Source organism: Echinops telfairi, unplaced genomic scaffold, assembly GCF_000313985.2.
Source record: "Echinops telfairi isolate 266 unplaced genomic scaffold, ASM31398v2 ScPeMD7_9;HRSCAF=40, whole genome shotgun sequence".
Classification (NCBI taxonomy): domain Eukaryota; kingdom Metazoa; phylum Chordata; class Mammalia; order Afrosoricida; family Tenrecidae; genus Echinops; species Echinops telfairi.
This window is the reverse complement of record NW_022103906.1, coordinates 59,650,693-59,660,401: the sequence shown is the minus strand read 5'-3', so window position 1 is coordinate 59,660,401 and position 9,709 is coordinate 59,650,693. Positions and strand designations below refer to the sequence as shown.

Here is a 9,709-nt window from a genome sequence, read left to right as displayed (position 1 = left end):
CCGTTGTTTTCTCCTCCAGATTGTTCATCCAGCCTATCTTATTTAGACAGACCTGCGGAGATAATAACATGCACAAAAACAAGCCAGAGCAAAACCAAGCAACATATACAATAAACCAATAACAAAAAAAGAACAAAACAAAACACAACAAGAAAGAAAAGCTTGTAGTTAGTTCAAGGATCGCTTGTTGGCCTTTAGGGGTGTTTTCCAGTCCAGTCTGTGGGGTAGCTGGGTGTTCTTCTATGTGGAAGACTCTGGGCCTGTGACAGTCTTTTTGTTGTTGTTGTTGTTGTTGTTGTTGTTGCTGTCTTCAACAAGTGTATCTATTCCCCACTGATGCTCTTAGGGACTGCATTCGTTGACTGGTCAGCGCGCATGTTGAAAGACACATGAACCCAGCTTTCCCCCATGTTTAAAATGGTATGATGACTAATCTCCCCCTGGTCCTGATGGCCCAGGGCAGCAGTTGGGAGCACGGGGGATCTGTGTGCTCTGCTCCCGTCTGGAGAGGAGCCAGCCAGACCAACAGTGCCACTGGCGCTACTCGGGAAAAATCTGCCTCATGGAAAAGCAGTGGGACTGGCATTTGCACAGGGCTCTCAACGCCAGAAGCAGGCCACCCCCTGGAGGAAGAGGCTGCGTAGGCACCGCCTGTGTACGCTGCCTGGGCGCTGGTGAGCCATCTCTCAAGGCTGGCTGCTCACCATCTCAGCCTGGGTCAGCCCTGTGGGCTCACCGGAGGGTGACTCCCGGAGCTAACACGTGCGTGAGGCGACTCCTCCCAGTGGCGGGCTCTCAGCACCTCCCCTCATCAGTGCACATGGTCACGCACCCAACAGCTAACCGGAAAGTTGGAGCTTCAAGTCCACCCAGAAGCGGCTTGCTCCCAACTCACAGGGCGCCACAGACCCCACAGAACCCCCGCTGCTGGGGCACAGGTGTGGGCATCCACGGTGACAGCCCTTTGCGTCCCTGCTGCTGCTGCTGCTGTGCTTGCACAAGGTGGCTTCAGAAGGTCTGTGGAACACCAAATGGAAAGGACAGTGGTATCCCCGCCACCCCCGAGCTTTCCAAGGCTGCCCTCTTATTATCAGGACAGCTGGACCCACAGCTCTGCCGAATGCACTTCTCCTCACAGGCTAGAGCGAGATCCCGGAAAGGAGGAGCAGGGGAAAGCAGGGGGTGTTTCTGTGTCTGGACACGGGGGTTCTGTTTGGCACTGAGCTGGTTTTGTGCGCCCTGTACTTGCAGTGAGCAACCCCGGGGGCGCAGTGGTTACCCATTGGGCTGCTGCTACCTGCAAGGTAAGCAGTCCGAAGCCACCGGCAGCTGTGAGGGAGAGAGATGGGGCTTTCTACTCCCGGGAGGAGTTAAGAGTCTCAGAAACCCAGGGGGTGTAGTTCTACCCTGTCTGTCCTACAGGGTCGCTGTGAGTCGGCACTGTCTCCGTGGCAGGAGAGTTTTGGAGGTTTGGGGATGTGATCTAGTGACCATTCCCCTCGGAGGGGGGACCAGGAAGCGAGGTCAGGCATTGGAGAGAAGGGCTGGGCCAGGGAGGGAGCAGCCCAGGTGGTAGGTGCAGCCTGGTGTCCTGACGAACAGAGGGTGGGCTTTGTTGGGGCCGCTGCCATATCCGTCCTGTCCTCTGAGACGCTGCCATGCAGTAGTGGTTAATTGTTTGAGCACACACAGCCTGTTAGCTGTTGCTGTCAAAGAGCCACGCTAAGAAAGGTCCACCCCAGACTCTGTTTGGATAGAGCCCTGATTCGTGTGTGAAGACAGCGACAGTCACCTCCCCAGGGTGGCTCGTCTTCACCCAGAGCCCAGAGCTTCCCAGCCAGCGGCCCCGATCCTCAACCCCCAGTGCTCGAGAGCCTCGGACAGGCCGGGCTCCTTTGGTACGACCTCCGCTCTGTAGCGCCGATCCCGGCTGGACGGCAGAGCAGAGCCCAGGAGGAATGATGTCGCAGGCTTTCCACAGCCAGCCACTGTCACTGCCAAAGTCAATTCCAGATGGCCGTGGTTATTCCGGCGGGCGGTGTGTGTGTAATCAATGAGTCACGTCCTCACCTGCACCCCTCACAAAGCAGGCAGGGCACAGAGGGCACTTCATCATCCTGGAGGGAGCCTCCTCTCCGCCAGAAAGAAGGGGCCAGCGGCCATCAGCCCCGTCATCTGCAGTCATGACACTTAACTGTCTGTCATCTTAGCAGATACAAAGTCTGACTCAGAAGGGGGCCAGTAGCCTCCCAGCACAGCTGGCTTGCTGGCCCCTGGAGGAAAGGCTCCAGCTCAGGTGGAGGGCGCAGTTGCACAAGAAAGCCCGTGTGTGGCTGGTGCTAAGGACTCGGTAACACAAAAGTGGCTTGTTTGGTTTATCTGCCAATGGCATTTAGTTGTTAGCTTGCAAGGATTCCTGCAAGTCAAAGGGATGTAAATAGGTCCCCCCTTTAGCACCTACTGAAGCAGCAGCAGCTCAGAGACTAGGCTGTGGTATGTGGAGGGGAACCCTCACAAAGCCAGACTCCTGTGGAGTCCACGCCAGCCCTGTGGTGTAGTGGGTGGTTACACGTGGGGCCACTAACCGCCAGGTCAGCAGTTTAAAGCCATCTTTGCTCCATGGAAGAAAGACTGGGCTTCCCACTCCCGTAAAGAGTTACAGTCTCAGAAACGCACAGGGGCAGTTATGCCCAGCCCTGTAGGTGGGGAGGGGAGGGGAGAGGAGGGAAGGGCAGGGGAAGAGAGGTGAAAGCTATCTTAGCTGGAAAGCTCTAGTTTGCGTTTGCTAGTTTGTGTACCTGGAAGCTCATGGAAGCATTTCTAATACTCAAGGTGGTTACCTAACCTCCAAATGTACGGTTAGCTACACGTCACCTCCAGCTCATGGGACTCCAAGTGTGTCAGCTGACCCTGCTTCTCAGGGTCATCAAGGACTGGTTTGGAGAACTGGACCCCCAGGCCTTTTATTCAAGGCCCTCCTGGGTGGGCTCGGACCTACAACTTTGCAGTTAGCCGCTGGGCTTGTTAACCATTGACCCCGCCCAGACGCCCGGTGCTGGTCACTTCAGTGAATGCTTAGAAGAGAGAAGCAAAGGGTCAGTGACATTTTTGTGTGATTGACTCCTTCCCCCCAAAATATTTCAGGACCAGGGCAATGAGAATTCTTTCTCGGTGCTGAAACTCTCATCCTTGTGAGTTGCGGACCATGGTGTGGTGACCCACAACGTCCCGGTGCGGTGACTTGCCCCCATCTGTTGGGTTTGGGCAGTTTGATAGATGCTTCTGACTCAAAGTGACCGTGTCTGTGCATGACAGAAGCAAAGGCCACCTGCAGACCCGGGCGGCGTCAGCCCATGTTGTTGAGGGGATTCCTCCTCTTCTGCGCCCCTCTGCTTTACCAAGCAGCATGCCACTATCATTTTCTCATGACGCCGGGAGCTATTTTGGATTTCCCATGACCAAAACATGTGTATATTTCATACTTGACTCCCTCCGAGTAAGAAATGCTGACTGGTAACGTCCCGTTCCCTCCGTAGATGTGGAGAAAACTGTACCGAGAAGAAGAGCAAACCACTTGCTTGGGGAGAAAACGGCCTGCGTGTCTGCCGCCGTGTCCGATGAGTCTGTGGCTGGAGACAGTGGCGTCTATGAAGCATCCGTGAAACAGTAAGGGCTCCCCGGCTGTGCCACACACACCTCCTCCTACCGCAGCCGAGGCTCACCTACTACGAATGTATGGCCCACACTCTCTAGCAGTAAGGGATTTGTCCTTCAAAGAAACAGTGTGGCCAGAAACGTCAGTCTACCGAACACCTCCCACTGGCCAGGGAGATGGGATATCCAGGGGCCTGGGTTTCAGACTTAGAGCTTGCATTGGATGGCCACGTTGGTGTGGTTGGCCAGGCCTGTGTGGGGCATAAAACTCCTCGTGTGTATTTCTGCAAACCCGGACCATCTCCCAGCGATCATGGGAGGCTCGGAGCACCAGACAGCTCAGAGGCAGACCCCTCTGAGAATGCTGGCAGGTGGCACAGATGTGCTGTGAATTCAGGTTTTCCTCCCCGGGCATGAGTGGCAGATAGTAACCCCAGCAGTCCACGGCCCTGTTGGTAATCTGTACCCCTCCTCCCTGGCCCTAGGCCGAGTGAAATCGAAGACATTGCGTTTGGTGAAGCAGACACTGCCATTGTGGAGACTGCCCAGGTGCAGATCGGACTAAGGTAAAAGGGAGCTGCCTAGGGGATGGGGCTGGGGCCGGGAGAGTGGGTACATGTTCTAGGACACTGGGTGGTGATATCAGGCCAACCGTGGTCATTCCTGGCCTCATTCCGCTTCTCCTGTGACAGACACGACGCGGCCAGCTCCAGTTTCATGGTGATGGTCGCACAACTCCGGAATCTCCATGCCTTCTCGATACCTCAGACTTTGAAAGTGTAAGTAAGACGCGGTGCCCAGCACGCAGAGCCTCTGAAGTCTTTCCACTGAACATTAACGTCGCACAGCGGTCCAGCAGTCCGTTCATCAACACCAACCTCCGGAGAAGGCACCGCAGGGCCGACCGTGAGAGAGAGCTGAAGAGAGTGGGGAGGGCTGGGCGGTGGAGGGGAGCTCGTGGGATTTGGGTCCGGAAGCCAATGGATAGATGATTTAAAAGGGGGGAACCAAGGCTTGTGTCTCTTTCAACTAGAAGTTCCGCCTTGTGCTGTGCTGGGGCCCGGGTGGTCCCCTCGGGTAAGTGGGTTGGTGGTTGAGACCGCTTGCTCCCGTCAAGGCTGACTGCCCTGGAACAGCCTCCGCAGGGCTGCTCCGGGTCAGCACTGACTCAGCATCGCGGGCATGTTTGCGTGTTGATTTGCTCAGGGTGGAGGGGTGTTGAGAGGGGTTAGGGCCCGGTTACTCAAACACAGGGAATTGTTCCTCTTGTTGTCTTCGAGGGATTGTACCAATGTGTACATGAGAAGGCTGTCATTTCCTTGTGATAACAAGTCCAGAGGTGCATTTTGGCAACACGGGCATGCCGCAAAGGTCGTGTGGGTTTAGTTCCGGACCACCACGAGAAAACAGACCCACTCCGTGAGTGGCCCAGAGCTTTTATCTCCCAGCGCATGTAAAAGCTGCGCCCACATTGCACCGCAGTCTACTAACTATGTAGTGGTAGCATGACAAGGTTTGGAATATTGTGAGAATTACCAAAATGCGACACAGGAGACAGGCAGCGGCCACACGCGGTGGGAAACATGGCTCTGAGAGACTTGTTGGACCTGGACGTCACCTCGGGCCCTCACTTGGTAGAGGGCACGGCTTCGGTGAGGTGCTGTGAAAACGCGGCCGTGCCTGTACGGGCCCAGGTCAGACGTGTCTGCGTTTCTGGCAGCCCGGGGCAGACTCGGCACCCTTGGCCGCCACCATCATCCCAGCCAGCACTGCCTGCTCAGTCTTCCTGTTTCTTGGTCCAGCTTGCGAATTCACAGGGGTGATTAGAAAACCCGGACCTCGGGGCAGGCTCACCTCAGTCCTCAACGTGGCATCTTGTTGGGGGCCCTTGAAGGAGGTGCTTTGCAGGAGGGTCGCTCATGCCACATAGCACTTGATTTCTTGACCGAGCTCCCGTGAACGTTGACTGCGCATCCACGTGAGACGGTTCCCTTGACCACGTCAGTATTTCCGGGTTGATCATGATGCTGCGTCCTGGTCCAACTGTGAGGTTTCTTCTTCTCTTTACATTGAACCACAATCCGTCCTGAAGGCTGCAGACTTTGCATCTTGCTCAGCAAGTGCTTCCCGTCTCCCTGCTTTCAGCCAGCAAGGTTGAAAGCAGAGACGCTCCACAGGTGCTTTGTGTCTCCTGCCCGGATGCCACGTTCGTCAGACCGCCCAGCCCTCACATGATCCACTCCGCACACAGGGTGACTAAGGGTGGTGCGAGGATGCCATCCTGACACACAGCTTTCTTGATCGTAAGCCAAATACCAGCCCTTGGTTTGGTTCAAATGGCTGCCTCTTGGCCGGTGTACTGGTTCTCCTTCAGAGCAGGATCAATGGTACTGGAATTCCCGTTCTTTGCAACAGTACACGTGATTCCTTATGATCTGCACAGAGGCTAAGGACTTGGCGTAATCATTCGGACACAGCGGACCCTCTTTCTACTATTCTCTGTTTTCCGCCAGGATCCAGCTGACGTCAGCAGGGATAGCCCTTGTTCCACGCGCTCCCCCGAGTCTGGCTTGAATCGATGGCAGCTCCTTTTTGATGCCCTGTAGCCACTGGTTTTTAATGATCTTCAGCAAAGTGTTGCTTCCGTGTAATATTAATGATGCTGTTCGATGATTCTGATAGGGCCTCGAGCCACTTTTATGTGGACTGGTCATACATATAGAGCTCTTCCAGCTGCCTGATTGGTTAGCCGTCTTGTGAGTTTCTGGAGCTCACCGGTGAGTGGGCACCTCCAGGGCAGCGTCTGGCCATTGAAGACTCTCAATGGCTCCTCTTCCTTTCCCGGAGCCTTGGTGTGGGGCCCAGTCTTCCGACACCTTCCTTCAGCAGCATTGGTTCTTAATCACAGGCTCTCTCCTAAAGTGGTCGTGCAGTGACTTTCTTTTTGGGATACTGCGGCTCTCTCTCACCGTCATCTTCTCTGCATGTTTCCTGCGGCGTTCAGTACGTTGCCACAAACTCTGCCTTTGAGTCGGTCCCGGCTCACAGCAACCCGTTTGGACAGAGAAGTAGAGCGGACTCTGTGGGTTGCTGAGGCTGTAGATTTTCATAGGAGCAGAAAGCTTCTTCTTTCTCACCTGGAGGCCCAGGTGGGTTCAAACTGGTAACCTCATCGTTAGCAATGCAACTCGTAACCCTCTACGCCACCATCTTGCAACCTGCAACTCAAGGTTTGAATTTGTTTTTAACTGCCTTTGGAACCCTTCTGATGAGCTCTTGTGCTTGATGATTTCTTCCCCTTTCTTTAGTTTCTGTGTTCAAGAACATATCAGAATCTGTTCTCACAGTGGTTTTGTTTCCCCCTCCCCCCATCTTTTCAATGACCTTTTATTTCAACATACTCTTTTTTAAACAGTTTCATTGGCACTTAATCCACATGTCACACAATTCAATATTTCAGTCATATCAAGAAGAGTTGTACAATCATCACAATCAATTTTAGAATATTCTTTAATGTACATCTCCTTTATTGTTTTACATATTATATATATAGATGTGCCTGTGTATAAAATTTCCTATCATTGAATCTACAGCCTCACAGCGAGAGTGAGCTCTGCCCTAGCAAGGCTCTTAAATCAACAGCAGTGGCCTGAGGTCCACTAGATTTTGAAAGCCAAGTCTCTGTAGTGGATGTTGACATAAAATACAGAAATACTATGGTGCTTCTCAATTCTGCATTTGGACTTAGTGTTTCTATCATTGGAGAAAGGGCCCTTTTAGCATCTCAGTTAAACAAGCCTGGAACAGAAGGTGAGGAAGATTTAATGATGTTCTCTTTCGGGAATTTCATAGTGAATAACTCATACTATTTCCCAAAAGTGTGTGTCCTTAAATGGTGTGTACTTCAGCTGAAGTAGTCTTAGACATTATTGATTTTCTATAGCTCTTCTCTGGACTTTGCGAAGCTCAAGAATCTCTTAATACCGTTTTGCCATATCTGAGACTTCCAGTGTGCTAGACAATGATATTTATGAGCTCTTTGCTCTGTCAGGTAAGCATTGAACTGCTAACCACAAGGTCAGTAACTCAAACCCACCAGCTGTTCTGCATAAGGCAGATGAGGCTGCCCGCCCTTGGAAAGATGGACAGCTATGCAAACCCATCACAGGGCCCCTCTGTGTCTGGATCCACAGGATGGCAGTGGGGTTTAGGATTTATTTTTTCTTGACAGTATGTTACCGCGTACTCTGTTATTTCCCAAGTAGGATCTTCTCTGTTTCTGGGAGAAGATCATCAGCATCTCTCATTTAATACTTCAGGGTGGGGATTCTTTAGATGCAGTCACACCAGTGCCTGCGTGGCTTGTTCTGCCCTCCCAGGCGAAGAAATAACTCGTTTTAGTTGGCTGTGCAAGGACCCCTGTCAGCATAGGGCTTACCCATGGGGCTGCTAATTGCAAGGTCAGCAGTTCGAAATCATCAGCCACTCCGAGGGAGAAAGATGGGGCTGTCTACTCCTGTTTTGACTCGATGACACAGAGTTTGGCTTTGGTTAGTGTGGGGGGTAGGTGCACACCTACAGTTGTCCACGCCCAGCCTTTCTTCCTCCCTACTAGGTTAGCAGGTAAGAGCTGTCTTGGTACTAATTGACATTGGACTACTGTGGCCCCTCAATTTAGATGAATCGGCATATGACCAGCTTTAATATTTACAAGCTGTCCAACGAGAACCTACTGCCATAGGTTGACGAAATAGGCTGATACTCTCAGTAATAATTAGTATAAGTGGGACAGGGATTCCTTGTGGAAGAAAACGGGCTGGTGAGGCTTTCGTTTTCCGATGGAAGCCTAAGATTACTGCGCCTGCGCATAATGGAATGGCTCTACCTAAGTTTAGTGAACATTGAGTAGTTGACCCAATAAAAGTAGGGCATTGCGTGGTAGAGATCCTGTGTAGTCTCCGTGTGGCCGAGCGGGGCCCCTTTAGGGCCATACTGCTTCAGGTTGGCAACATACTCCACACTCAGTTTTGGTCTCCACCCTTGCAGGTAATCCCACGCCATATCTGTGAGTTCACTGTAACCGAAGATCCTACAAAATCCTCTTTACTCTTGTTCTCTGCAGCTATTTTAGGGTGGCTGTACTTCCTTCTTCCACCGACGTCAGCTGTCTGTTTCGAACCAAGGTCCATCCAGCCACAGAATTGGTTTTGTTCCACGATGTGTTCCGCGTGGCCATTTCCCAAACGGCCTTACAACAGAAGACGCTGAGAGTAGACCTGTGCTCCGTCACTACACACCGACGGGAAGAATGCCTGGTAGGAGCTGTCCTGGTTGTCGTTAGCAAAGAACACATGTGCTATTAGGGGTTCTGAGAATATATTCTGTAGTTGCTATTTTTCTAGCCCTGCAACCACAACTAACCAAGTAGAGTCTGTCTGTCCGTCCGTCCGTCCGTCCTCTCTCCTTCCCTTCCTCCTGTAATACTGATTTCTGTTCTTCCTCCTCCTTAAAATCTGTGAATGCATTCTGAATTTCCGTCGAAGCCACTTTCCACCTTTGCCCTTGTACCTGTGTTACGACGTCCACGTCTGAGTGTGCTCCTGACTCGCGCTGCGTAGGTGAGCTGTGGATGCGTCCGCTCCTTGAGGCCTCAGACGGTGTTGGGAGTCAACAGTGTGGGGAACGCACGACTACCCCCTGGTCAGAGCTGCTGGGTCCACAGTGGAGGATGGACCATGGACGATGGAGGGATCCTGCCCGTGATTCGCTGGCGCATGTTTATAATAGTCATGAGATTCCCAATCTGTTGCTCTATTACTCAGCTTCCCCACCCCCACCATGCTTTGAGAACGTCTAAAAGACAGGATATTGCTCTTCACAGCAACATGGTGTGTGTGTGGTAAAGTGCGCTCCATATAGGACGGGTGAGCTAATGCACCATTGTGCATAATAACCAGAAACCCAACCTTTGCATACCAGTGAAATGGCATCGGGGTTTAAATGCAAGCTTGTTACAAACACACCATGGGCCACTCAGTCACCCATTCACTCACTG

General features: G+C 52.5%; 1 protein-coding gene across 2 annotated transcripts in view; it reads left to right on the top strand.

Annotated features, from left to right (window-relative positions):
• WWC2 (WW and C2 domain containing 2) overlaps window positions 1-9,709 on the top strand; it is a 262,995-nt gene that overhangs the window by 199,803 nt on the left and 53,483 nt on the right. For both annotated transcript variants that reach the window (XM_004696137.2, XM_045286701.1), the window contains 4 exons: window positions 3,537-3,666; window positions 4,140-4,220; window positions 4,347-4,433; window positions 8,777-8,969. In XM_004696137.2, coding sequence (XP_004696194.1) covers window positions 3,537-3,666; window positions 4,140-4,220; window positions 4,347-4,433; window positions 8,777-8,969 — 491 coding nt within the window. The remainder of the gene's footprint in view (window positions 1-3,536; window positions 3,667-4,139; window positions 4,221-4,346; window positions 4,434-8,776; window positions 8,970-9,709) is intronic.